The 25,143-nt window shown below is 42.1% G+C and overlaps 9 protein-coding genes across 13 annotated transcripts; 5 read left to right on the top strand and 4 right to left on the bottom strand.

Annotated features, from left to right (window-relative positions):
* Window positions 1-59: 59 nt before the first annotated feature.
* On the top strand, window positions 60-3,135 carry LOC132786434 (aminopeptidase N-like). Of its 3 annotated transcripts, none has more exons than XM_060792960.1 (5): window positions 60-553; window positions 608-763; window positions 904-2,266; window positions 2,330-2,841; window positions 2,901-3,135. In XM_060792960.1, exons 1-5 carry the CDS (start codon window positions 108-110, stop codon window positions 3,133-3,135), a joined length of 2,712 nt encoding a protein of 903 aa, XP_060648943.1. In that variant the 5' UTR covers window positions 60-107. The 3 variants fall into 3 exon arrangements, with proteins under 3 accessions (XP_060648943.1, XP_060648942.1, XP_060648944.1); XM_060792959.1 differs by having other exon boundaries at window positions 829-2,266; XM_060792961.1 differs by lacking the exon at window positions 60-553 and having other exon boundaries at window positions 708-763; window positions 821-2,266.
* Window position 3,136: 1 nt separating this feature from the next.
* Window positions 3,137-4,884, bottom strand: LOC132786435 (uncharacterized). The gene is made up of 2 exons (XM_060792962.1): window positions 4,686-4,884; window positions 3,137-4,029 (listed from the first exon to the last, which is right to left on the bottom strand). The coding sequence occupies exons 1-2, from the start codon at window positions 4,752-4,754 to the stop codon at window positions 3,283-3,285; spliced, it is 816 nt and encodes a 271-aa protein (XP_060648945.1). The 5' UTR covers window positions 4,755-4,884; the 3' UTR covers window positions 3,137-3,282.
* A 304-nt stretch (window positions 4,885-5,188) lies between these two features.
* LOC132785422 (uncharacterized) lies at window positions 5,189-10,320 on the top strand. Of its 2 annotated transcripts, XM_060791515.1 has the most exons (5): window positions 5,191-5,418; window positions 5,741-8,873; window positions 8,942-9,163; window positions 9,223-10,003; window positions 10,065-10,320. In XM_060791515.1, exons 1-5 carry the CDS (start codon window positions 5,383-5,385, stop codon window positions 10,300-10,302), a joined length of 4,410 nt encoding a protein of 1,469 aa, XP_060647498.1. In that variant the 5' UTR covers window positions 5,191-5,382; the 3' UTR covers window positions 10,303-10,320. The 2 variants fall into 2 exon arrangements, with proteins under 2 accessions (XP_060647499.1, XP_060647498.1); XM_060791516.1 differs by lacking the exons at window positions 9,223-10,003; window positions 10,065-10,320 and having other exon boundaries at window positions 5,189-5,418; window positions 8,938-9,081.
* Window positions 10,321-10,333: 13 nt separating this feature from the next.
* On the bottom strand, window positions 10,334-13,037 carry LOC132785429 (N-acetylglucosaminyl-phosphatidylinositol de-N-acetylase). The gene is made up of 4 exons (XM_060791525.1): window positions 12,052-13,037; window positions 11,704-11,994; window positions 11,429-11,522; window positions 10,334-11,368 (listed from the first exon to the last, which is right to left on the bottom strand). The coding sequence occupies exons 1-4, from the start codon at window positions 12,563-12,565 to the stop codon at window positions 11,191-11,193; spliced, it is 1,077 nt and encodes a 358-aa protein (XP_060647508.1). The 5' UTR covers window positions 12,566-13,037; the 3' UTR covers window positions 10,334-11,190.
* Window positions 13,038-13,154: 117 nt separating this feature from the next.
* Window positions 13,155-17,298, top strand: LOC132785423 (phagocyte signaling-impaired protein). Its single transcript, XM_060791518.1, is given in 10 exon segments — window positions 13,155-13,641; window positions 13,701-13,795; window positions 13,868-13,997; window positions 14,298-14,790; window positions 14,855-15,254; window positions 15,312-16,598; window positions 16,600-16,626; window positions 16,696-16,824; window positions 16,826-16,901; window positions 16,969-17,298. Coding segments are annotated over 10 exon segments (2,880 nt in total). The 5' UTR covers window positions 13,155-13,583; the 3' UTR covers window positions 17,154-17,298.
* A 59-nt stretch (window positions 17,299-17,357) lies between these two features.
* On the bottom strand, window positions 17,358-19,388 carry LOC132785431 (zinc finger protein 436). Its single transcript, XM_060791528.1, has 4 exons — window positions 19,102-19,388; window positions 18,626-19,047; window positions 18,432-18,566; window positions 17,358-17,747 (listed from the first exon to the last, which is right to left on the bottom strand). Exons 1-4 carry the CDS (start codon window positions 19,252-19,254, stop codon window positions 17,489-17,491), a joined length of 969 nt encoding a protein of 322 aa, XP_060647511.1. The 5' UTR covers window positions 19,255-19,388; the 3' UTR covers window positions 17,358-17,488.
* Window positions 19,389-19,451: 63 nt separating this feature from the next.
* Window positions 19,452-20,920, top strand: LOC132785430 (zinc finger protein 502). 2 transcript variants are annotated; one of them, XM_060791527.1, is made up of 4 exons: window positions 19,452-19,632; window positions 19,696-20,096; window positions 20,507-20,641; window positions 20,698-20,920. In XM_060791527.1, exons 1-4 carry the CDS (start codon window positions 19,519-19,521, stop codon window positions 20,918-20,920), a joined length of 873 nt encoding a protein of 290 aa, XP_060647510.1. In that variant the 5' UTR covers window positions 19,452-19,518. The 2 variants fall into 2 exon arrangements, with proteins under 2 accessions (XP_060647510.1, XP_060647509.1); XM_060791526.1 differs by having other exon boundaries at window positions 19,455-19,632; window positions 19,687-20,096.
* Window positions 20,921-20,966: 46 nt separating this feature from the next.
* On the bottom strand, window positions 20,967-22,945 carry LOC132785428 (zinc finger and SCAN domain-containing protein 12). The gene is made up of 5 exons (XM_060791523.1): window positions 22,568-22,945; window positions 21,675-22,507; window positions 21,484-21,618; window positions 21,314-21,424; window positions 20,967-21,250 (listed from the first exon to the last, which is right to left on the bottom strand). Exons 1-5 carry the CDS (start codon window positions 22,712-22,714, stop codon window positions 21,082-21,084), a joined length of 1,395 nt encoding a protein of 464 aa, XP_060647506.1. The 5' UTR covers window positions 22,715-22,945; the 3' UTR covers window positions 20,967-21,081.
* A 371-nt stretch (window positions 22,946-23,316) lies between these two features.
* On the top strand, window positions 23,317-25,090 carry LOC132785427 (zinc finger and SCAN domain-containing protein 23). Its single transcript, XM_060791522.1, has 5 exons — window positions 23,317-23,511; window positions 23,583-24,520; window positions 24,575-24,709; window positions 24,766-24,876; window positions 24,943-25,090. Exons 1-5 carry the CDS (start codon window positions 23,365-23,367, stop codon window positions 25,088-25,090), a joined length of 1,479 nt encoding a protein of 492 aa, XP_060647505.1. The 5' UTR covers window positions 23,317-23,364.
* Window positions 25,091-25,143: the final 53 nt, after the last annotated feature.

The following is a 25,143-nucleotide window of genomic DNA, read 5'->3' as shown; positions in this document are numbered from 1 at the left end:
GAACAATGTTAGCTGGCAACATAACAGAAAATCACAATTCAACTAGGTGGCAACGTCATGTTATGAGTCTTTAATCGAAATTAAATTCGTTTGCCGCTCGTTTTGAAATGCATGTAATTGTGCTGCTAAATATAATTTGTGCATCTTTTTGCTTCGAAAATTACCGCTTACCGAGTTCCATAAAACCTCATCACTACAATCTGCGTTTATTAACCCATCTGAATGACTACACTCGGCTATTCTTCACCGGCGATGTTGAAATTCATCTGCACATTTTGCAAGCCACCAATAACATAACGTTGCATGTCGGTTCCCGACTAAATATCGACACTACTGGCATATGGATGCAGTCCGTGGCCAGCAAGTGCCACAAGGACATTGCTATTAAAGGTGTGGAGCGTGACTCCAAATTTGATTTCTATATATTGCATCTAAACACTCAACTGTGGCCTTCACAACGTTATGTGCTTCGACTGCCATTTTGGGCCAGACTCTGCCAAACGTTATCGGGTTACTATGCCAGTAGCTACCAAAATGAATGTGGCCAAACACGGTAAGAATATCTGCATCCTTTGATTGCCTCTTAATGTTGTATTCTTCTCCACAGATTCATTTCGATAACGCAGTTCGAGCCGACGGACGCACGAACCGCATTTCCCTGCTTCGATGAGCCCAATCTCAAGGCCACCTTCAACATTACACTGGGCCACCACAAGCATTACAATGCTCTTAGCAATATGCCGCTAGCTGAGAAGATTCCCATGTATGTAGCTTGCTCCTAATTACAGAGAGACGTGCTTAGCTCATAGTAGTTCCCAAGACTTGCAGGTGTGAACGCAGGAACTGGGTATGGAGCATATTCCGGCAGACTGAGATAATGTCCACGTATCTGGTTGCTTTCAGCATCAACGACTTCGCAGGCTACGCCTCGTACAATGACCCATATGAGCGCCAAGTCAAGTTCATCACCTGGGCGCAATCATCGGCCATTGAGCAGTGCAAATATGCTGCCGAGATTGGACCACGCTTAATGGCCTACTATGAGCAGCTGTTTGGCATAAGTTACCCGTTGCCCAAAATGGATCAACTGGCTGTGCCAGATTTTAGTGCCGGAGCAATGGAGAATTGGGGTCTAATTACCTATCGAGAAGCATCGTTGCTCTACGCAGAGGAGGCTTCATCTCTGCTGGATAAGCAGCGGGTTACCAATATTATAGCACACGAGCTGGCACATCAATGGTTTGGTAATCTGGTCACAATGGAATGGTGGAATGATCTCTGGCTGAACGAAGGCTTTGCCACATATGTGGCCACCTTGGGGATGAACGCGTTGTGCAGCAATTGGCATGCCTATGAGGAGGAATCAGTAGAAAACGTGCTTGCCATCCTCTACACAGATTCCTTCTGCAACACCCGACCCATTCATCAGCCATCTGTGAGACGTGGCAGTCAAATTGCCGAGCTCTTTGATGTCATTACCTATCGCAAGGGAGCGGTTATTATTCGAATGATGCACTTTTTCATAGGGGACAAGGCTTTTAAACGTGGCCTAAATTCTTATCTACAGAAGCACTCATTTATTAATGCCAAGCAGCAAGATTTGTGGCTGCAGTTGACGGAGGCGGCGCATCTGTTGAAAACTATGCCACATGACTTAGATGTGCAAATCGTCATGGACACTTGGACATTCCAACCGGGCATTCCATTGATTAGTGTGCAACGTCACTACTTCACAAAGTCGGCAACAATTACCCAGAGCCGATATCGAATGTATGATGAAGTCGAGCCTCCTAAGATGAACGAGAGTCCATTGCAGTCGGAGCCCTGTTGGTTTGTGCCAATTAGCTACACGACAGATTCCCAATCCAACTTTGTGTCTACCGAGCCAAGAGCCTGGCTACGTTGTCAGGGAGGCGAAGTGTTGCCGCTTGAGCTGCTGGACTTGCCCTATGCGCAGGAATGGCTGATCTTAAACGTGCAGCTGGCAACTCCATATCGCATTAACTATGATACTGGCAACTGGGAATTGATCATCAAAGGTCTGCAAAGCGGTGTGTTTAAGCGCATTCATGTCATGAATCGGGCACAATTGTTGGACGATTCCTTGTCGCTGGCTTGGAGTGGTCATCTCAGTTATGCGTTAGCTCTGAAGCTGTTGGGATACTTGAAGCATGAGCATGAATTCATTCCCTGGCGGGCTGCATTGAATCAGCTATCTGCCATCGAACGAATCATGCGACAAACATCTGAATTTGAAGAGTTTCAGGTTAATTTAAAATAAGTATTGATTCTACCACATCAATAACATGCTACACTCCCTAATTTACAGCACTTTATGAACCATCTGCTCGATCCCATCTACAACTACTTGGGGGGCATACACGAGGATGCAGACAATCGTCATCACGTGGCCCACAAAACACTAATCAATCGTTGGGCTTGCCGCCTGAACCAGGCAGATTGTGTAAAGGGAGCGTTGAAATATTATCATCGCTGGTTCATCCTTAACAATCCGGATGAATCGAATCCAGTTCCCCAAAATCTACGTACAGTGATTTACTGTACGGCAGTTCAACATGGCGATGCGGATGATTGGAATTTCTTTTGGCGACGTTACACGAACAGCTCAGTAGCCAGTGAGAAACGACTTATACTTCTCTCATTGAGCTGCAGTCGTAAAGTTGATCAAATTGAGCACTATCTGAAAGTAATATTTAGAGAAAAGTCTCTCATACGAAAGCAAGATGTATCTCAAATTTTTGAAGCGATTGTACGCAATGATATTGGTTTTCATATAGCCAAAGACTTTGTCATGCATAAGTTTGAGAAACTGAAACAGTTGTAAGTAAATGAGTTTAATTAAATGTAATTAATAATTTATTTATTCCACACATAAAAAGCTATGAGTCAAACCGACGAGAACTAGCTGCGCTACTCGTCAAAATTGCCCAAAATATCAATTGTCAGCGGGACTATCAGCAAATGAGAACATTCATTGAGACACAAAAGCAGCTGCTGGAGTCTTCAATGCTTATCTTGCGACGAGCGCTTGAGCAAGCTCAGTTGAATCTTCGGTGGCGGCAAAAGCGAATCTCGGAATTCAGCAGCAATCTGTATATGCACTGCTATGACTAAAGTTTAAGAGGATGTTTTATTATCCTAAATAGATTTTTGTAATTTTAACAATTGTCGTATTTTTTTATTAGTATAACAAGTAGTATTATAAGCGCTAGTATTAATCACAGAACACAAGACCAAATCCTATTCGAATGAGAGATGCACTCAATTGTCTCCCGCACTTCCATGATTACCTCCGCCACCGCCTGAGAAAGCGGAGCTAGCATTTCCAGCACTCGCTGCAAACACGCTGCGCAGATTCTGCAATATGCCCCAGAGCATAGTGCCAAGCATGCCCAAGGATTCGAGGGTATTGAAACCATTGCTCTCAATGGCTGTTTCGCGATCCTCTTCCGTCTCAATGGCAGATGATTCGTTACCACTGTGATGGGTTGTATGATGAACTCCATGATGGCCAATCAGTCGATGCGTGTTGGTGCGCACATGTGTGTCATTGACACCGCCTCCTCCAACAGCATTCAGCAAGTGCTTGACCGGCTCCAGCACGGGAATTGCAAGCTTAATGCGATTCCATGCGTCTGGTGTTTCCATTGAGCTTTCGTGTTGTTCACTCACCGGATCATCAAGGGTAAGCTCATCATCGAGCGTATTCCGTTTGGTTGCCGGCGCATCGTCTGTGTCGAGACTATTGTTGCTTGGTCCTTGCAACAGCAACAAGCTGCCAAATAATTGTTGCACTTGCATCGAGTTGTTGGCCTCCGCCTCGTTACGTTTAAAATCGAATTCTTCTCTTGGTCTTTGTGCTTTCTTTAGATTCACGAAGCTGACAATATGTGTCGACTCTTTTTTACTGACTATGGATGGAGATGGGGATGAAATTGCCTCATAATTGTAGTCTGCTGGCTTTGCCTCTGCTCCAGGTGTCGTCGTCAGCAACAGCAGCCATACGAACTGCATAAAAATGTTGTATATAATATGAATTATTAGTACCTTAATCAAAAATCCATATGCAGATTGTGAATTATAATTAGGCAGTTCATATGCTACGACAATCGTAGCTCACATGATTGGCCTTAATGAGATGACGACGCTTCACCCGAAATCATTTTAATGGTTCTATTATACCCTACAAATACACTCAAGGTCTTGAAAAGCAATAGTTGGCTAAAATTTTTATTGCGAATGCCAGTCCAAATTGAAATCCTGTCCTTAAATATAATCCACAATTGCTGTTTGAATAATTAGAGGAGCACTTGGATGTTTAATTTAATTTGGCCTAAATTGATCTTTAATATTTATATCCCATTGAGAGAAAATTACTTGTTGTGGAAGAATGAGCAGCCTACCGAATATGTGTGTTTAATTATCCAATCACATGCAGCTCTTGCACAACGTGACTGATTTGCTGAAGCACAGCTCAAAGGCTACAAGCTAGGAGGTTGAGATTTGGGCCCTCACTTCTTCAAGCATATGACTTAACTCTTGGTTCGAAGACAGAGCTAGCAAATACAGTACCAAACTTTACTAATTGCGTATAATTAAAGGATCTTTCAAACTGTGCTACTACTTTGTATCTTACGAGTTTTTTATTTGATGTTTGGGCTTACGTGGAGGAACAGCAAAAGACATAGTGAACTATATGTGGAGCTTGACAATCGCGACATTGTCAATGACATTTATGCACATACGAATAACTAAAAACGAAACCGTTGCCAGCAAGCGTACAAATCAAACCTAGACCAACAACCAGGTAGGTATTCGTACTCACGACCCGTTCAACGTCAACCGAATACTGACTGGCTACAGACTGAGTGTCTATCGGTGTGCCCAAAACTGAACGTTGGCTCTGAATCTGAAAAAAAAACAATAAAAGATTGATTAATATGCTGTAAGTGTACAGTCAGTTTTTGAACATAAATTCATTGCATTAGGTATAAAGAGACGCAAAAATAAATTCGAGAACTTATAGATATGTACGAATATTCTTATGCAAGCGTATTGAAACCCAAAACCTTTATATTTTCAAATTTAAAAAAAAAATCTACATCGTAGTTAACATGCTTAGACGTTCTTTCGTTTACATTTACATAATGTAAATTAGTCCTCACACACAGCTCAACACAAAACCATCCAAAATCTGAAAAATATATAGCGAAATTCCAAATTTTCTGTAAATGTACTGCTTATAAAAGTACATATTTTTTTCGACTAAAACAAAACTTGAATTATTTTTGGTAAATGTTTTTCATTGTGGTGTATTTCAAGTAATTTTCGAATTTTGTTATTTAAGAGTTATTAGTGGTTATGAGGATATTTGGTAAAATGACCCGATTTCTTCAGGTATGTTGGCGGTACATTTAATTATCTTAATAAATCTATCATTCGTAAAATGATAAAAGATATCATAAATTTTTGTATTATCTAAGCAACCATTGATATCCAAACTTAATACTTTGCTGAAGGGAAATCTAGCAATGCTTCAGTTAATTCATATTTCTCTTTCGATTCACTTAGTTTTCCATAATATTTGTTCAGAAAATTCAAATTGTCTAGCGAAATTTTTTTAAATACATTTTTATTTTTTGTTTATTTTTTTTTTTTTTGGCAATCGAAATTGTGCAAATTAATAAAAGTTAATCGAATGGCGACATATCTATCACAGATTTCTCGATGTTTACGTTATCACGCCCCAATCTGCCGACCGCATCGCTTGCTCCATGGCAGTTGTAAGCAATGGAAAAAGATCTGCTCAAACTGCGCCAGCTGGCAGCCGCCATTACTGATGGAGATTCGCCCACATCTACCAATGCGCATCCATGTGCAACTCTTCACCACAAGGACTACGAACGTGTTCACCTTTAACAACGCATCTGACATGCTGCGCAAGCGAATCTGCTTCACTGGAACACAAAATGAAGAAGCAGCCTCCCAAATTGTACCGGTTGGCGTTATTGTGCCAGATAAAGGCGAAAGCAATATGAAAATCGTTATAGTGCCGCTGGACTTAGTGAATCAGGATAGCGAGAGCTTAAAGAACACGCTGACTGTCATCAATGAGCTGCGTAAACATGCCAATGAGATAGACTTATTTACTAACACCATAATCGAAGACTATAGCAAGGATCAGTTGAATAACCAGATTTCCGACATTAACAATAACAGCAATATAGTTGAAGAAAAGGCACCTGTTATGGAGGAACTAGAACAGATTGCTAAAGCGGATGACATTCATCTATGGGACACATACACTACCAAGGAAGTGGATGTCGTGGCCTCCTCTGCACCCGAGATAAGCGCACCCGAACTGGAATTACAGGCCGCAGTAGCATCGCTGGCCACCGATTTAGCTGCCTCTACCCAAGCAGATGTGGCGCCCATGACTCCCTCGCCATTCACACCAAGCTTGCCAAACGCACCGCCGACGCTACCAATTAATCCGAACACAGTGCCCATCACAACGCCACAGACGCAACCCGGTGCCATGCCCTTAGCTGATCCAATTGAAACACAAATTTCAGCCCAACCGCAAAACGAGGACGTTCCACCAGAGGCTGAGATTCAGCAGATAACCATAGATGTTCCCCAACAGCTGGGCGAACATTTGGCTGATATGGCCATTGCGTCGATGCAGCTGTCATTCGAGATGAATATGACGAATGTGCGGGATGCAATCCTCTATGGCGATGAATTAATCATGAAGGACGGTCCAAAGTTGGACAACGAACCGATGGTTTTCTTGGAAACCAATGTCAAGGTGGATCCTGCGAATGAACCACAATTTACAGTTCCCCTTCACTTTAATGCCTTGATTAAGGGTACCGTCGATATCGATGCCGATCGCCTCAATCCCGAACAATTGACACAAGAGAACCTACCTAATTACAACGACGCAGTTACCTCGATAGCTGCTAACATTTGCAGCACTGCCTTACAACAAGGCTTTGCCTCCGAGCTGACTTCAAAGCCCACTGCCCAAGCTAATCATGATCCTCACAAATCACACGCTCAGGCCCGCATGGCATTGAAGCGTCATCAGGCCCAGAAGCACATGAAAATGGATCACAAACGTCCGAAAGTCGAGTACAACAGTCCTAAAGCAGCTTTGCCCAACACTCTTCCCCAGGAAAGCTTAGCGGCAGCTGTACCAATGCCATTAAGTCCATCTCTAAAAGACGGATGCAAGCACCCGATTATTAAAAAAAAGAAGAAGTGCCCCAAGCCATGCAAACTACCAGACCCCTGTAAAGAAGACAAGTGTAATCGTCCGCAAAAGCACCGAAAATCAAAGAGTGAAGATAAGGTTGAAATAACGGCTAGTTCTGGTAAGAAGGGTGGTAAGGATCCCTGTGCCAAGGGTAGCGGCGGTAAGGGAAAGGATGCCAAAAGCGGCAAGGATGGCAAGGGTGGTAAGGACGGCAAGAAGGATCCTTGCGCCAAGTTTAAAAAGGGAAAGGATGGGAAGAGTGGACAAGATGGTAAAAAAGATCCCTGCGCCAAGGGCGGCAAGGACGCTAAAAGTGGCAAGAAAGGAGAAAAAGGAAAAGATGGCAAGGACAAAAAGGATCCTTGTGCCAAGTTTAAGAAAGGAAAAGATGGTAAGGACGCAAAGAGTAAAAAGGGAGGAAAAGACGGTAAGGACAAGAAGGATCCCTGCGCCAAGTTCAAGAAAGGAAAAGATGGTAAGGACGCAAAGAGTAAAAAGGGAGGAAAAGACGGGAAGGACAAGAAAGATCCCTGTGCCAAGTTCAAGAAAGGAAAGGGCGGTAAGGACGCAAAGAGTAAAAAGGGAGGAAAAGACGGGAAGGACAAGAAAGATCCCTGTGCCAAGTTCAAGAAAGGAAAAGATGGTAAGGACGCAAAGAGTAAAAAGGGAGGAAAGGGTGGAAAAGACGGCAAGGATAAGAAAGACCCTTGTGCCAAGTTCAAGAAAGGAAAAGATGGTAAGGACGCAAAGAGTAAAAAGGGAGGCAAAGACGGCAAGGATAAAAAGGATCCTTGTGCCAAGTTCAAGAAAGGAAAGGGCGGTAAGGACGCAAAGAGTAAAAAGGGAGGAAAAGACGGGAAGGACAAGAAAGATCCCTGTGCCAAGTTCAAGAAAGGAAAGGGCGGTAAGGACGCAAAGAGTAAAAAGGGAGGAAAAGACGGGAAGGACAAGAAAGATCCCTGTGCCAAGTTCAAGAAAGGAAAGGGCGGTAAGGACGCAAAGAGTAAAAAGGGAGGAAAAGACGGGAAGGACAAGAAAGATCCCTGTGCCAAGTTCAAGAAAGGAAAGGGCGGTAAAGACGGAAAAGGAAAAAAAGATCCCTGCAAGAAAAAGTTTTCCACTTGCACAAGTCCTTTATCACAGTTGAATCAGTCGAAGTCCTTGTGGCATCCGAAACGCAGATTATCCACATCTCGCCGAACCCAAAGCTTAAAGCCTGCACGTTTCACTGTGTACTCGACTCTTGTGCGCCGTCATTATGCAGGCTTGCAGATGAGTGCATGGTTGCCTCGTACTCAATTTATTCGGACATATGGAAAAAAAGATGAGGGTCAAAAATCAAAATGTGCTGCTCTTCAAAGCAAACAACCAAAACGTAAGCATAAAAAGGCACGGACTGGTCTTCGGACCGATTGTTATGGACAGCATTCAGATGAGTGTCCAAAAAAGTTTGTAGCGAAATGCTCTACCGTGAAATTCCCCAAAAAGAAATGTGAAAATCCAAAGAGTAAATCCAAACCTCCAATGGCCAAAATGCAGAAGCCCAAGAAGAAACTTCCTAACGTATGTAAGCATGCAAATCCTCGTCAAGGTACGCTAAACAATAATTCAGTTCAGACGTAGGAACAAAAAACTAATCGTTTCTCATTGATTAGGTAGAAAGAAATAAGCTCTTAAAATCGGGCTTATGTAGTTTAAACCAGATGCGTATGCAAAGTTATTCGTTACTTAGCATAAAACGGTTTGTCTCTCAAGCGGCCACAGAAAATTGCATGCCCCAAGAAGAAGAAGCTTCCTCCGGATCTGTTGAGGTCGTCAAAATTCCAGTGTCGTACCACATACGCAAAGAGCACAAAGAGCGTCCGAATCTCAAAAAATATGGTGATTAATCTCTTCGAAAATGTGTATACATTTTAATTTAAAAAGATTTTACTTTATAGATGTTCTAATCCGTACCGCCTCGATTGCTTTAACCGGCTCAGATATTCATGTCTATGAGAACGCGAACCGTGATATAGAAGGCATAACATTGGGACACGATGCCACTGGTTTTGTAGAAGAAATCGGTAGTTGTGTGCAAAATCTGCATGTAGGCGATCGTGTAGTCATGGAGGCGGCGCTGTCATGCGGTATTTGTGATTATTGCAAGAATGGTCAATACAACATTTGCACGGATTTGGTTTACAATGGCTTTATGGCCAGTCATCAATCGCATCCCGCCGATCTGTGCCACCGCTTACCAAACTCCATTAGCATGGAGGAGGGCACACTCACCCAAACGCTGGCCATGGGGTGTCAGGCGTGCTTCAAGGCAAACATAACACCCACCAGCAATGTACTGATCATTGGCTCAACTCCCACTGGGGTGTCGACAGCAATGTGTGCTGCCGCAATTGGTGCTAAGAGGGTGATAGTTGCTGGGACAATGGCCTCTGCGCTACAAACAATTAATCGGGTATTTGGCTTCGCTACGATACACTTCGAGCCGAACGCTTTGTTTGGCGAGGTTCTCGAGACAATATACAAAAATTTCGACGGTTGGCCGAACTGTGCCATCAACTGCGCCGTGGCTCCTATGACTATGAATCTGGCTGTAATGGCGTTGCAGCCATGCGGCGTGTGTGTGCTCTCTGAATGTGAGTGTGAGTGTGCCAGTTTCAATGCTCTTGATGTTCTCATGAAAAACATACGAATTATTCCAAGCTTTCGATCCGCCAACATGTAAGTAAGATAGGATTTGCACGCTTATTATGTTGTAACGATATGCTCTCTATAAAAAAAGGTATCCAACGGCATTAACGCTTATGAAATCGGGACGCGCGCCGATGCACAAATTCATTGCCAAAACATTTACATGGAGCGAACTCGATGAGGCCTTCAAATCGGCACTGCACGAGTCCAATATTGGTCCCCGCAAAATTATCGTCAACAGCACGGAGGGAATTAACATTGGGGACTTGTTAAAAAAAAAGTTAAATGCGAATGTAGCTGATAATACTAAAGTGGCCTGTGATAAATAAAAGCATTAAAAAATTAAATAGACATAAAGAATGTTAATGCCAGGTTATTGTTCAGTGCTGCAACAAAAAAAGCTTCGCATATTAACATTTTAATTGAAAAAAAGTGAGACTGCTTTTTGGATTTAAAATACAATACATAAGTAACATTGTTTTTGTTTTCTCAGCATCTATGAATCTCTCTCATTATAGACTATTTAACGACATATAAAAATTATTGTACTTCGCTGCTTACAACAAACTATTTTACAAAATTTACATACGCAAAAACTAAATGGAGTCGTTCATTTAAAACTGTAGTCTAAGGAAGGATTAGAATGTTCACCCATAACATAAATCACAACATAATCAATAATTAAGAATTTCAAAACAATAATAGAATTAGCATAACATACAGCGAGTCCATCGCACAAATTGTTTGGAACATTTGCTCGCATCGATTTCGAGTATAAATAATAAAGAATTATAGCTAATTACTAATCAATAGCAAAGATATGTAAGACATGTCAGAGGTATGTTCGTGTGTGACTAATTACTGGACTGTTTCTTGGTTTCAAAGCATGTATGTTATCATGCGTGTGTATGTTTGACTCTTGTTCCCTGGTTGGTTTTTGCATTTAAATCTTTAAGACAACTCTTTGATCGCCTTCGCAGACGCTCAAAAAGTTGCATTTGGCTAATTCCAAGCGCTTATGCTATAAAGTAATTTATGGTAATATAAGTATTTAATATAGTAGAATCGTCAGTGTCAAAAATAATGTTTAGACGCTCGTGCATCAAGCGTTCATTTGTGAAGGTAGTTTGTCTTTTGGTGTTCAATCTTTTCACAATATTTATATATATATATTCTTTCATTTAACTTTTCAAACAATATATTCCTGCCGTTCATTTCTAATTATCATGTATCTGCATTTCGAGCTCAATATCTGACAGATTTATTTCGCGAATCGAGTTAATGAACATGTAGCGCGATGTGTAGATATACAGCCAACGGAACCATTTCAACTGCGATTGATGCTCCATCATGGCACTTCTTACAATCGACGCATCCTTCCAGCTTAGAATGCACCTATAAAATTAATGGTTAAATACTATATATATATTGATAAATATATATTTAAATACATACCAATGCGAGGACATGAAACATGTGCACAGCAAATCGAAGATTGATAGATATTTCCGTACCAAATTGATCGAATCTAGTGTATAAAACTTACACCCTGCAAAAAGTTATATCAGAATATTAAATTATTGAAGCTATAATTAGAAAACGAATCGAAGCAACAACACCCAGAATTAGCATGACAATTAACATGTGCAATTTAGGTTGTGGCCTATTTGTTATTGTTATTGTTGCCGCAGCTATTGCTGTTGCTGCTTATGCAAAAACCCGTGACTCACCCTTAGGCAATAAATTGGCTAAACACAATGAAGCGGCTGCGTAGTAGACTGCACAATGATTGGGATGTGAGCTGACCCCATCGCGATCGAAGGTGAATATCGCCTGTATATCAAGACTCTCAACCGTGTGCAATATAAAGCTGGCAACAGCATCTGATCGCCACTCAACATTTGGATCATCTGGCAAATTGGTGGCGTTAACCAAAATGATATTCGACTCGCAAATACCCAAACGTTTGCACGCCCGATATAATTCATCTCTTCGCACCTGGCCCTTCTGCTCGTAGTTGCCTAATTGTTTTCAAATAGTATTAATAGATATAGATAGAGGGAGAATTTAATGCTCACCATTCGACAAGCAGAGCACGTAGACTTGACATCCATCGCGCTGTGTTAGCGTATAGATCAATGGCCCAAAGAACATGCACTCGTCATCCGGATGTGCGATGACCAAAAGTACACGACCCATTAAAGCTGCCTTGGGCAGATGAACGCTACGCAGACCGCATTGCAAAGCGTTGCGCAAGCCGCTCTCCCCGCTGCCACTGCTGTTGTTGCTGCTGCTGTTGTTGTTGTTGTTGTTGCTGTTCCTTGCGTTTGATGGCGACGCCGCTGCTGTTGCCGCTGCCGCAGCCGACAGCCAGAAGGTCAGCTTGTAGAGTCCCAGGCATACTAGCAAGTATACCGCACATGCTATCAGTATATGCTCCAGCGCTTCAGCCGATGATGACTTGATCAGGCAATAGATGCTTGATGGAGTCAGTTGTTGGCGCAGGCCAATGAACGGACGTGTGACAGCCTCGGTAATTGCGCTAGCGTTAACAATATTGGCCAAGTATTCGCTTAGCCAGTTCAATTTCATTTCATTGCGTTTGCTTGTGTATTCTACTACTGTTTTTCCGTTTGGTCAAAACGTACACCAAAAATGGACATAAAAACTCAATTAACTCGAACTAATTTATTATCCTCGTCCCCTTTAATGCACAGTGCAACAATTGCTTTGCAATACTTAAATAATTGTAAACGAAATAAACGTATGTCGGTAATTTAATACTTTAAACGGCTTTCCAATATACGCGGCGGAACTAAAAAAAATTGCATTTTATTTTTGCGCTGCGTGCGTGTGTATTTTGACGGGGCAACAACTAGGGATGGGTGCGTGTAGCGCCAATTTGCGAATATCGTGTCCTCAAATGTCAGCGCACGATAGCTAAACACATGCTTTTGTTTTCAAATACCTCTGGATTTTATGAGCCTCGATTGCTGAAAAAAAAACTATTACTAATCAAACAAATTTATATATTTACAAAAGAGAACAAAGCAGACGTATACGTGTTAAAATCTAATAACGTGATTATTTTACTGTCATCACCAGCAGCTGTCAGACGGCAACAGCTGTTTAATGTTGTCCAAATATTAATCGATTAGCCCCAGTTATCGCATGCGCCAACGATAAATTTATGTGAAGTAATCGATGTTCTTATCGCTTCTTAGGCAGCTCTAGTTGCCGAACTTGTAAAGAGCAATAAATTTTTTTGATTCAAAAAAAATTGTTAGTTAATAATTTGTACACTAGTGTTATATTCATCTGTGTGTGATTTTTTGTGAGCTTTCTATAGTCCCAATCATCCAAACTAAGGCAGCCGTTTCGCGTTTCCAATCTGCACAAAACTAAAACGTGCCGGGTTTAACTCAAGCGGCATTTGGGGAACATAAAAAACAGAAAGAAGGAAGAAAAAACAAAGCGTGCGCGTTGCTTGCGGCTCGCTGTAATTAGGTTAAAAGAGACGACACAGGCAGTGACAGCATAACAACAGCACCAGCGGCGTGTGGTTAGATTGAGTAGAGTGTGTCGTCAAAATAATAAAAAAAGAAATACCATGGCACAGCAGGGCATGGATTCCGCATTATTTGAACGGCGATTGCGACCGGTTTATGGTAAGTTTTTGCTTAAGTTGTTGATTGATCTAATTGATATTATTTGATATGATTGACAGACAACTTGGAGGTGGGTAACAATCGTAAAGCACTGCAGGAATCGGAAAAGTTGCTACGTAAGCATCCAAATTTATTATGCGCACGTGCTCTAAAGGTAAAAGGAAAAAAGTGTAGCCAGTACCCCAAAATAAACATAAGATATATAATCTATCATTATTATTTATAGGGTTTGTCGTTGCTCCGCTTGGGCCGCTACGAAGAGAGCCATGGCTGTTTGCAGGTTGTCGCCCAGGAGAAACCCATCGACGATTCCACGTTACAGGTGCTCTCCTTCTGCTACCGGGAAATGGAGCAACGTAAGCAACGTCTTATCTATATGTATTTGCATACACACGAGTCTGTGTATCTAGATACAATTCATATTCTTAAAAATCTTTGTTGGCACACGCACATGGCCGGCTAATTAAAAATTGCCTCTCACTCACTTTCATTTGCGCAAGAATTAGCCGAAATAGTGAACGACCATCAAACTGACAGCTGGCAGATGAAGCGCGTGCCAAGAATATATGCAAAGCATTTATGTCTTAGTTTACTCATTGCTCACTTTACTGCACACATAATTTATTCAAATACTTACCATTTGCTTCTTCTTGCAGTTGACAAAATCGTTGAGCTTTATCAACACGCTGTTAAACAGAATCCCGGCAATGAGGAACTTTTGGCGCATCTTTTCGTTTCACATGTCCGTGTCGAGGATTACAAAGCCCAGCAGGCGGTCGCATTGCAGCTGTACAAAGCGCAGCCAAAGAATGCCTACTACTTTTGGTCCGTTATCAGCGTGGTATTCCAAGGGATTCGTGGTCCCGAATCAGCAATACCTGAGAAACGTAAACTTTACTTGGCATTGGCTCAACGTATGGTCGACAAGCACATTAAGGAGGGCAAAATGGAAACTGAGCAAGAGGCATTTCTCTATTTGCACATATTGAAACTGCAAAACAAGCACCAAGAGGCCTGGGAATTTCTTACTGGCGAATTGTGTGCAAAGCTTTATCCTGGTGCGCCAGTTAGCATGAAGTTTGAACTGCTTAAGGAGCTGGGCAACTGGAAGGCGCTGAATGAGCTACTACAGCAGCTCTTAGAGGCAGAGTGAGTATCAATATCAGCAAAACAGTCCAACATTTGAATTAATCGCTATTACTGTTTTGAACAGTCGAGATCGCTGGGATTACTACAAAGAATATCTGCAAAGCTGCTTTGAACTGATCAAAAGTACTCCTACTACCGAAGAGGGCACTCCAAATGACACGCTTAACTCTTGCCATAAGTTTTTGCTGCACATCATTGAATCATCGACGCGCAAGACACGCGGTCCATATCTGGCACGACTTGAGCTGCATAAAAGAATGCGCGCCATTCAACTGCCAGCAAAGGAACTTGTTGGGGACTTTGACGATCTTATCATTGAGTACTTTGTTCTATTTGGTGACAAATCGTGTTGCACACATGACATCGCGCTCTTTCTGCCCTCAATCAGCATGGAACAACGTCAGGCACTGGCTAACAAACTGCTTGCTGAGAGCGGCATTAGTTCAACATCATTGCCTCAAACAGTAAGTGGCGCAAAAAATTACATTAAATTTGTTAATATATATATTTGTCTTTTGCAGAAAGAGCATATGCAAAAGCATATTTGCGCCTTGCAAATCTCACGCATGTGCGGCGTTCACATCGAGTTGTCCGTGGATCATCTTTTAGCCTTTTATACGGCACTTAAACTGCACTATGAGCATGGATACAGTTCATTTGGCACGCAGCTATTGTCAACGGAAATGGGACCCTCAGATCCATATGCTTTGCTGGCAGCCAATGTCATGTACGATATATCGTTTCGAGAACAAAAATCGGATCAACTCTTCGAGGCTTTGTGCTTACTTCAATATGTTTTGAGGAATAGCACGAGCAACTTTCACGTGAAACTGCTTAGCCTGAAAATCTATCATATGTTTGGCTGCATGCTTGGCGCCCAGGAAATGTATGACTATCTGGATATTAAACAAATTCAATTGGACTCGATGGGTTATGTGCATTGCAATTTGCTGCCTCTTTCTGGTCGTTTTTCTGGTGTGCGCACTTGTTACGATTCCACTTTGAAGTTCTTCACAAACAGCTACAAGGAGCGTCTGGAATATATTGCACTAACTTATCGCTTCTGCACGTTCTCCAAAATGGAGGAGTTTATGAACTTCAAGGAACGCCTGACAAACAGTTTGCTGTATGTGGCATGCTCAGTTGAAGCGCAGCTCTGTGATTTGGTGAGCTGCTATGGCAATGTACAGCAAAATCTGACAGCCTATGTAACAATGAGTATTGAGCCCGCTGACGATCGAATTGCATGGAACGAGCTAAGCGATAATCGTGACTTGGAGGCCATTATACGATGGGATCCATTGCACTTGGTTGATGCTGAAGCTGCTCGAAAGGAGTCGTACGATCAGGAGATTGAAGTGCTACAAATACGTTCACTGCTGCTGCGCTTGTTTGCCTCGTTTATTGACTTGTATCATGCACCGCCTACTGCCAAATTGGACATGTCGAACTCGAAGACGCCCTTAGAACCGCCCGTCGAAGATACTGCCACAATAGAGCTACTGCGCGAGTCATGGACAGGCCTCCATCAGCGACTACGACTTATGAATTATAAGCCACTTTCGCAACAATTTCTAGTCAATTTGTTGCCCACGCGGCTGCACCTGCTGCTTGAACTGCCCTACGAACGTTTCTTCGATGATTTGGCCCAATTTGTGCTTAATCTTTACGCTGGTGCGCCACAACTGGCGATGCAATGCAAGCGGATGAGTGAAAATGTGGTTGCCGTCATGGAATTATGTGTTCAGACCATCACAGAAAGTAATGAATGGAATAGCAAGGACGGACTATGGAAGCGACGCAGTCACCCAACAAAAGGTGGCGGCTTGCCTGGAGGTTTGTAGTAGACGTTTTATTCGACGATTGCAACAACTTGTATATTATTTATTTATTTTTCAATTGTAGATACTTTCACTTTATGCCTTCCTGTTATCGGTACTAAACGACAAGCTGCAAGCCAGCGCGAAAACAAAAACAAAAAAGAAGCCTACGGGAGATAACAAGACACAGGACATGCCACAGATTATCAGTGAAAAAAGAGCGCAGTCAAATGCTGCAGGAATTGATGCGTCAATTAAAACACAAACTCGAAGCCTGCGACAGCGCCTTACGTAAGTACAACAGGACATCCATTGGAGGAAAATCCGAAATGATAATCGAAATTTTATTTTTATTCAGGATCTTGGAAGCCACCAAATTTGCCGCGAGAGCTTAGTTCCTTTATGGCAGACATGTCATTGAAACCGGAAGTTGAGGCAACACTTATTGGCGATGTGTCCGCCACATTTAAGGAGTCTCATGAGGTGATGGTTACCGAGCTGCGCAATTTGATAAAGGATAAAATTCGCATAGTGGGCAAATAGAGTTGCCTCTGACTTTGCTGTGCAAAGTCATGATCACCATTGCCCATCTCCATTGTCTCCCACAATCAGTCTTTCAATCAACTAGCCCAGTTTGTTATTTAATATTTTAAAATACAAGGCAATAAATATGCCGAGATCGATCCAACTTCTATAATAACTTACGAGTATAATCACCAATCAAATTATAAACTTGTGCACTTTTCCACTTACCAATTTTTCGGCATTTTTATACAACAGGTAACGAGTTGTAAACTTGCTTAACAAGAAGTGTATGATTCATAAGTTGAAATTAAACCGGAACAAATTAGATGCTACACGTGTATTTTTATTAATTCTCAGCTAACTTCTCTAGCAGCTATAACATTTGCGGCTCGAAGCGTGTGCAGATAGGCAGCACAACGGGGATCGTTCACATGCTGTTGCGTCTGGAGATGGGCCACCAAATTGTGATGGCGAGCAAAGCTCTTGTTGCATAGTTTGCACATGTGCGGTTTTTCGCCGGTGTGCGTCTTATAGTGCACCTTGAGCACATTTGAATAAGTGAAGTTTTTCCCGCAGGTGTTGCAGACGTATGGTCGTTCATTACGATGTATACTGAAAGAAGAAACATACAAATGATTATAGATCTCATGTCGAAATTGTGTATTAGAAAAATTATAACTAAAAAGCCACAGTTATTCTTGATGGCTGACATGTCATTGAAGCCGGAAGTTGACGCAACACTTATTGGTGATATATCCGCCACATTTAAGGAGTCCCAATGTGCTACATAATTAAGAATAAAATTTGCATAGTGAGTAAACAGAGTTGCCTCTGATTTTGCCGTGCAAAGTTTTGATCACCACTGTCCATCTCCATAGTCTCCAACAATGATTCACCTAGCTCAGTTTGTTATTTAATATTTTAAAATATAAGGCAAAAAATATGTCAAGATTGATACAACTTCCCTAATTACTTACGAGTATAATCACCAATCAAATTATAAATTTGTGCACTTTTCCACTTACCCACTTTTCGGCATTTTTATACAACAGATAAACATAACATACAACTAGATTAAATACGAATATTCTTATTTTCCATATAAGGTTCATTGTTGGATATTATAATTGGCAAATAATTTCTTAAATTATAATTCTTTATGTAGGAAATAATTACAATTGCAATTGTGCAAAGGTAGGAAGTAAATATTGTGTTATTAGGATGAAAATATATAAATCAAAAACGGATCTTATGGATTTAGTTAAGGAGTTAAAACAAAGAACTCAACCAACTCACCGTTCATGCTTTACTAGCGATGTGCGATCTGCGAAACTTCGCTGACAGTATTGGCAACAATAAGGTCGAGCTCCGGTGTGTTGTCGTATGTGACGCATCAACTGATAGTTTACATGGAACGTTTTCTGGCAGATTCTGTTTGGAGTAAGCAACCATGTTAAGCAACGATTAAATGTTTTTGTAGATCGACTTACTCGCATTGATAAGGCCTGTCGTTGTTGTGGCGGCGTAAGTGGGTGTCAAGCGTGCTCTTGCGCGGATAACTGTTGCCACAAATATCGCAGACATGTGGCTTTGCCGCCTTTGAAGCTGCCACTACTACGAGACTGGTTGTTGGCTCCGAGGGAACCGATACTGCCGTTGCGGGTGTTTCTTCAATTACTTCGTCGTTACACCAGACACCTTCCTCTAGCACTTCGACTTCAACTTGCTCGTACGTCTGTGCGGGTGCCTCTTCTAAGTTGGGTTTTTCCGGCTCCTCACACGGATCGGGGAATATGAATTCGCGCAAGAAATCATCTGAGTGTCGGCAAATTTGTCGAAACTTATGGGCCAGTGTCAAAAATGCACGACATTTCATGCAGATCCGCGTGGGAAGCTCTGGAGTGCGAATAATCTGATAGAAGAATTAATTGTTAATATCCGTGCTTCCAACTGGATATCCAAATACTTTTATTCCGCAGCAATGTTCGATTTTATCGCAAATGGAAACGCCCCGTTGCTGCTCGTCATGGTCGTAGATGGATACCATGTGTGCATCGTTGTCCTGCAGGCAAATACGGCACACGGATGAAATGTCTAAGACAGGCTCTGTGGTGTCCATAACTCCAGCAATATTCAAAGGCTATTTATTATTATTTTGGGCTTTGTAATCGAAAGTTAACGATGCTGCTAATTTGAATAAGATGATGTTTATAAATAAATCGCGAAATGCATGCTTATCGATTATGGGTATATCGAAAAATATAGAGAAAACTTATCGAAACGAAGCAAAATCAATTCGGCGATTTGGTCTTATCGATATATTATTATTTTGGTGGTGGACAACATTGTTAATTTGCTATCAACATTGAAATCAGCATTAAACATGAACAGCGCGGGACCGAGTTGTAGGATCTGCCTGCAACAACCCAAGACAGAAACACTAATGCCAACGGATGAGAATTTCTGCTCCAATATTAAACAATGTACCGGAGTTATGGTAAATTTGACGCATTTTAATATTCATTCATAACACGAGTTCTCATCTCTGCAGTTCACGCAGGAAGTGGAGATGCCCAATAAGATCTGCACCAGCTGCGCTTTGCTGTTGCGCGCCGCGCTCAGACTGCGAACACTATGCCAGCAGGCCGAAGAGCAATTGCGTCACTTGAAGCTAGAACAGCAACAGCCGCAGGAGCAGCAAATGAAATTGGACAGTGACAGTGAAAGTGATGTTGCTCTATCGGAGATTGAGGGAGGCGTCTCTTACGAATTGACGCTGGAGACGGAAAGCATTACCCACACTGAGACAACTGTGCCCGAAACTAAATCGGAGAGACATCAGCCTGAGGAAAACAAAGGAATAAACTATGTTTGCAACATCTGCAATAATGTCTATTCGGAGAAGGTGAAACTGACGGCGCATTTAAAGCTGCACAGCGTGCATAAGCCACACGAGTGCGAGTAAGTTGCAAGTTGATGTCATGTTGAAATTATATGGCAAGGAGTAAAGGAATGAATTAACAGGAAGTAAAGAATAGCTACGAATACAATTAAAAAGTATCTTAGAGAAAATGAAAAGAGCTTAAAGCATTGCTCCTAGGAAGAAAGGACAGGAGACTCAACAGCAAGAGATCATCTGATCAAATTGGATATAGAACCACAATAATCCAAAGCTCACATTGTTGCAGAATCCTGTCCTGTACAGTTAGTTGCGTCTAAGATGCAGAGATAAGTCTGTGAAATGGAATGAAAAGATAGCAAATATGAAATTATTCAATGCCTTGAAAAGCTGTAGATTCATAAGGGAGACCATATATTACCAATTTACCATTTGTACTCGATCTTAACCATATAGTATGCATTTCTTATAGAATCTGTCACAAGCGCTTCCGACAGACGCCTCAACTAGCGCGTCATATGAACTCACACACTGGACTACGACCATACAAGTGTGACTATTGCGAGTCCTCCTTTGCAGATCCTTCCACACGCATCAAGCATCAACGGTAAGTATAGTCGTAAAGCACTTCAAATATGAATTAATCATACAAAACTTTCGTAGCATCCACACAAAGGAGAGACCGTACAAATGCAAATACTGCACTAAGTCATTTGCCTACTCGAATGTGCTCAATGTACACCTTAAAATCCATACGGGAGAGCGACCCTTTAGTTGTCAATATTGCGGTCGACGATTCTCTCAGTTGCATCACAAGAATACGCATGAACGCTCGCACCGAGCGAAGGATTCAGATTCGATAATGATAACACTGGAGGAGGAATAAATGTCATTTCGATAAATGTCTAAGAAAATCACACTGTGTAGTACAATTAATTAATTTTTTGATTTGTATTTTCTTTTAAGGAATGAAACACAAAGAAAAAAACTTCATATCCAACGTAAGATAAGGCTATAATTAGTATATATTTGTAGTTTGTACGCAGCCTAAGACGAGGGCAATATGCCAATAACCATATCGGACATATCATTTTTAATACGCTCCGGTCGTTCTATGTCCAGGTCGACGGGCTTCCAAGGACCACGTTTCTCGTGCGTCACACGATGCAGACGCATTTTGTATGCCTTGACAAAGCCTTTGCCACACAGATCGCAGCTACAATATTAAAAGAATTGTCTTTAGGATTGGCTAATAAAAAGAGGACAAGTGGCAACTTACACGTGTGGCTTTTCACCTGTGTGTATCATTTTGTGGAATTTCAAATTGTCCGAATAGGTAAATGTTTTAAGGCACACATCGCACTCATAAGGACGCTCCTTTGTATGTATTCTGAGGATATTGGAAAATATGTAATGAAACATATACATAATTTTTATGGCCATACAAACCGATGATGCTTCGTTTTCGTGGAGCGATCAGCAAAGGCAGCGGGGCAAAAGTTGCATTTGTAGGGTCTGTTACCTGTATGTGTATTCATGTGTCTGACCAGTTGCTGGTTCTGCACAAAACCACGTCCGCAGATTCTGTATGGGTTAGATTATTAGATTGCTTGGAATATTGTAGCTATAAAGCATCTTACTCGCATTCGTGTGGCTTAATGCCGCTGTGGAATTTCATGTGTTCGGTGAGACGCGCCTGGGAGGGATAAATGTTTCCACAAACATCGCATATATAGTTGGAGTGCTTGTCGCGAGGCTTGCGCCCCACTTTTTTCTCCTCAAGCAGCGTATCTGTGTGGGACCCACCTGTTTTTGGCTTTTGTTGCACCTTTCGCGGCTGCCGTACCCGATTCAAAAGACGAGGTGGCGTCTTCGTTTTCGCTTTTGGCAAATAGCTTTCGTCGTCTGAGCTCAATATATCGTTGACTATATCATTATCGGGCACATCGCTCCAGACAATGCGCCGCACATTACGATCAGCCAATGACACCGCTGTGGTGCTTGGATTCAGCGCTTCGCTTGCCAGCACCTCCAATTCCTCATAATCTTGAAAGTTCTCGCCATCGGTTTCTGTTTCAATTTCGGCTTCGGTCAGCGTCACAATGTCGTTGCCATCATAGACAACCTCATGTTGCTCCTCTGTAGCTACATCATAGACATCGACGACTCCAGCATCTTCGCCAGAAACCACATAGCTGATAAATTCTGAGCTCGCCTCTTCCGCCTCCTGTTCCATTTTTATTGGTGCATTCACCTGATTCGTGTTCTCTTCCCACGCTCGCGCAATTGCTTCCGTCTCCGCGTCCTCGTCCTCGCCCTCCTCTACGCCAATGACAGTGCTCAGCTGTGTCGCCAGCATATCGGCAATGTGTTGATGAGATCGCTGGCAGGTTGAACGAAATTTGTAGGCGACTCGCAACAGACGCACGCATTTTGCGCACATCTTATCCGGGAAATTATCGTCTATGCTGACCTACAAGCATTAAAGTTGTAAAGAGATATTTCAAATTGTTTGTTTATTAACGATACTCACAGGAATCCCTGCACAGATGTGCAGCATTTGATCGAGGCGGGTGCTTGCATTTTGGCTGAATATGTCCTGCAGCATCTCCTCGCCCTCGCTGGGATTTGTTAGGCAGACGCGACACACAATCCATTTCTCATTCAGTTCGGTTTTCATAACTTATTCGTTATATATCATATACATCTACGTATCAATGCAAGTGTAATTATTATTAGTTCAATTACAGTTACAATAATAATGCAAGCGTCCCTTGCTATGACTACCATTCACACGTTGCGAACACATGCAGTATTTTATTGTGTCGTTGGTATTTTTGAAACTATTTGAAATATCGTTGCTCGAAATTTAATTAATCTTTTGCGATTACAAATCGCCCAAATTAGCGCCGATCACTCAATATCTGAGTAACTGAGCAGTGTAAGCAAAAATAAAATTTCAAACTCGCTTAGTGCTAACTCCGTTTTACGATATATTAATCGAATAAAATGATTTTTGCTGCAATAAATCGGTTTTCTTTTTTCTATCAAATTAGTAATGACATTTTTAAATTAAAAATAGCATAAATTTTTATTTTATGCAGTTACTTTAATTTTAATAGATAAGTGAAGAATGTGAATAAATATGATTTGCACGAAATTCCTAAGAATACCAGATGCAATGCCGCCATGGTCATCTTAATCGCTGCCATTCACAGAATACGTAAACATCTTGGTTTTTTTGCCTTACATTTTTTGTAACATTTTTTTGGCGTCGTCTAGCAATAAATAAAGCAATTGTGCATTTCTCAAGAAAATCAAAGTATAAACATGCCGACGACTACAGAAGCAGCAACACAAAAGTGGATAGTGTGTCGCGTGTGCCTGCAACAGCCCAAGGAAGCGATGGGAAGCATTTTCAATGACGACGCCTCTAAAGATTTGACCAACATGATTCTTGAATGCGGCGGCGTGCCTGTAAGTCAATATTATACTTAATATATGTATACTATTCATATTTATAATGGATGTCTTATGTCTCTTGGCAGATCAAGAAGTTTGATCATTATCCAGATAAGATATGCGACAAGTGCTCGAAGAATCTACACATTGCATTTAAGTTTCGACGAATTTGCCAACGATCCTATAAACACCTTCGGCAATTCATAGCTCCTGTTGTCGTGGAGCAGCAACAGCAGCAACAACTGGCCACAGAAGAGGATGCCCCCCATATCATGGATGTCAGCAATGAGCCGGCCACCACTGAACTGGCTGAAGTCCTTGCCATGGCGGGGACGGAAGAGCATGAGCACGAGGAGGAAATTGACTCCAAGGAACGCTTGGTGCACGTGAAGAGTGAACAAGTGGAGGAGGATGGCATCATCGAGGAACTGTACGATGTATACGAAGCGTACGAAGGAGATATTGTTACCGAGCAGCCAACCAACTATGAGGAAGCTCAAGGCGGTGACGAAGCTGGCGAAGAAGAAGCTGATTTGGGAGCCAATTCAATATCGGGACTTTCAGCAGACATTGAGTATCTCGAGCAATTGGATCAGGATCAGCTAACTGAAAGTGCACACGAAGATGACATTGAAATGCAGCATACATCAGATGAGGAATTCCTACCGGTTAAAGCACGTAATACATCCAATGCAAGGGCTACGTCAGGCGTAGTAAGACGACGAATCAGCACGCGCAAAACCAATAACACTAGCAAAACGGCGGTGGCAAAGATAAAACGGGAGAGCAACTGCAATGTGACGACGACAAACATTATTCTTAATCCGGATGAAACGATCAGTTTTGGCGAAACGATTGTGCGCAAAGCGGCGGGCATCAAGACCAAAGGTGGCCACAAGATACTCGTGGGCGACAAGAAGGAGTTTAAGTATATTTGCGACATTTGCGGCAACATGTATCCATCGCAGAGTCGCCTCACCGAGCACATTAAAGTGCATTCCGGAGTCAAGCCACACGAGTGCGAGTAAGATTAAAATGCCCTACAATTTAAGCCTTATTTATAACACATATTTTGCAGAATCTGCGGACATTGCTTTGCCCAGGCGCAGCAGTTGGCGCGACACATGAACACGCACACAGGAAACCGGCCCTACAAGTGCAGCTATTGTCCGGCGGCCTTTGCGGACTTGTCCACGCGCAATAAGCATCATCGGTGAGTAGTTGGAGTTGTAGTGAAGTGGCAGCTATAAAAATTTTTCCCGATTTCAGTATTCACACTAATGAGCGTCCTTATGAATGCGATGTGTGCCACAAGACCTTCACCTACACTAACACACTGAAATTCCACAAGATGATACACACTGGCGAGAAGCCTCACGTGTAAGTTGCCTCATTTGCAACTTCCTCTAAGGAATTGACTCTAATTTTCTCTATTACTTTTGGCAGCTGCGAGATTTGCGGCAAGGGCTTTCCCCAAGCGTACAAGTTGCGCAATCACAGAAGCACACATGATCGTCGTGTGGGCGTGGTCAGGGATAACGTGGATGTGATGTTGCCCTATGATACGGCGGCTACAGGTGGCCTGGAGCTGTAAATAACTAGGTTGCTTGTAAAGAAATAATACACATATACATACATCTACATATA

The sequence above is a fragment of the Drosophila nasuta genome, chromosome 2R (genome assembly GCF_023558535.2).
Source record: "Drosophila nasuta strain 15112-1781.00 chromosome 2R, ASM2355853v1, whole genome shotgun sequence".
NCBI classification, from domain to species: Eukaryota; Metazoa; Arthropoda; class Insecta; order Diptera; family Drosophilidae; genus Drosophila; species Drosophila nasuta.
The sequence above is the reverse complement of the archived record's forward strand: the minus strand, read 5'-3'. Positions and strand labels throughout refer to the sequence as shown.

What these genes read in the sequence shown, in the direction of transcription:
- LOC132785429 (XM_060791525.1), bottom strand. Translation starts at nt 12,565, where the DNA reads ATGAAATTGAACTGGCTAAGCGAATACTTGGCCAATATTGTTAACGCT. An exon ending in AGCCAATTTATTGCCTAAGG is followed by an intron (nt 11,523 to 11,703) that starts GTGAGTCACGGG and finishes AACTTTTTGCAG; the next exon opens with GGTGTAAGTTTTATACACTA. An exon ending in TGTTTCATGTCCTCGCATTG is followed by an intron (nt 11,369 to 11,428) that starts GTATGTATTTAA and finishes TTAATTTTATAG; the next exon opens with GTGCATTCTAAGCTGGAAGG.
- LOC132785427 (XM_060791522.1), top strand. Translation starts at nt 23,365, where the DNA reads ATGCCGACGACTACAGAAGCAGCAACACAAAAGTGGATAGTGTGTCGC. An exon ending in TTGAATGCGGCGGCGTGCCT is followed by an intron (nt 23,512 to 23,582) that starts GTAAGTCAATAT and finishes GTCTCTTGGCAG; the next exon opens with ATCAAGAAGTTTGATCATTA. An exon ending in ACTGGCGAGAAGCCTCACGT is followed by an intron (nt 24,877 to 24,942) that starts GTAAGTTGCCTC and finishes TACTTTTGGCAG; the next exon opens with CTGCGAGATTTGCGGCAAGG.
- LOC132785430 (XM_060791526.1), top strand. Translation starts at nt 19,519, where the DNA reads ATGAACAGCGCGGGACCGAGTTGTAGGATCTGCCTGCAACAACCCAAG. An exon ending in AACAATGTACCGGAGTTATG is followed by an intron (nt 19,633 to 19,686) that starts GTAAATTTGACG and finishes TCATCTCTGCAG; the next exon opens with TTCACGCAGGAAGTGGAGAT. An exon ending in CATAAGCCACACGAGTGCGA is followed by an intron (nt 20,097 to 20,506) that starts GTAAGTTGCAAG and finishes CATTTCTTATAG; the next exon opens with AATCTGTCACAAGCGCTTCC.
- LOC132785428 (XM_060791523.1), bottom strand. Translation starts at nt 22,714, where the DNA reads ATGAAAACCGAACTGAATGAGAAATGGATTGTGTGTCGCGTCTGCCTA. An exon ending in ACATCTGTGCAGGGATTCCT is followed by an intron (nt 22,508 to 22,567) that starts GTGAGTATCGTT and finishes TAATGCTTGTAG; the next exon opens with GTCAGCATAGACGATAATTT. An exon ending in ACAGGTGAAAAGCCACACGT is followed by an intron (nt 21,251 to 21,313) that starts GTAAGTTGCCAC and finishes TTAATATTGTAG; the next exon opens with CTGCGATCTGTGTGGCAAAG.
- LOC132785422 (XM_060791515.1), top strand. Translation starts at nt 5,383, where the DNA reads ATGAGGATATTTGGTAAAATGACCCGATTTCTTCAG. An exon ending in AAATGACCCGATTTCTTCAG is followed by an intron (nt 5,419 to 5,740) that starts GTATGTTGGCGG and finishes TATCTATCACAG; the next exon opens with ATTTCTCGATGTTTACGTTA. An exon ending in TCCGAATCTCAAAAAATATG is followed by an intron (nt 9,164 to 9,222) that starts GTGATTAATCTC and finishes TTTACTTTATAG; the next exon opens with ATGTTCTAATCCGTACCGCC.
- LOC132786434 (XM_060792959.1), top strand. Translation starts at nt 108, where the DNA reads ATGCATGTAATTGTGCTGCTAAATATAATTTGTGCATCTTTTTGCTTC. An exon ending in CTAGCTGAGAAGATTCCCAT is followed by an intron (nt 764 to 828) that starts GTATGTAGCTTG and finishes CAAGACTTGCAG; the next exon opens with GTGTGAACGCAGGAACTGGG. An exon ending in TTTGAGAAACTGAAACAGTT is followed by an intron (nt 2,842 to 2,900) that starts GTAAGTAAATGA and finishes ACACATAAAAAG; the next exon opens with CTATGAGTCAAACCGACGAG.
- LOC132786435 (XM_060792962.1), bottom strand. Translation starts at nt 4,754, where the DNA reads ATGTCATTGACAATGTCGCGATTGTCAAGCTCCACATATAGTTCACTA. An exon ending in GTCTTTTGCTGTTCCTCCAC is followed by an intron (nt 4,030 to 4,685) that starts GTAAGCCCAAAC and finishes ATTTTTATGCAG; the next exon opens with TTCGTATGGCTGCTGTTGCT.
- LOC132785431 (XM_060791528.1), bottom strand. Translation starts at nt 19,254, where the DNA reads ATGGACACCACAGAGCCTGTCTTAGACATTTCATCCGTGTGCCGTATT. An exon ending in AACATTGCTGCGGAATAAAA is followed by an intron (nt 19,048 to 19,101) that starts GTATTTGGATAT and finishes TTCTTCTATCAG; the next exon opens with ATTATTCGCACTCCAGAGCT. An exon ending in TCGCTAGTAAAGCATGAACG is followed by an intron (nt 17,748 to 18,431) that starts GTGAGTTGGTTG and finishes TTCTTCTTTCAG; the next exon opens with TATACATCGTAATGAACGAC.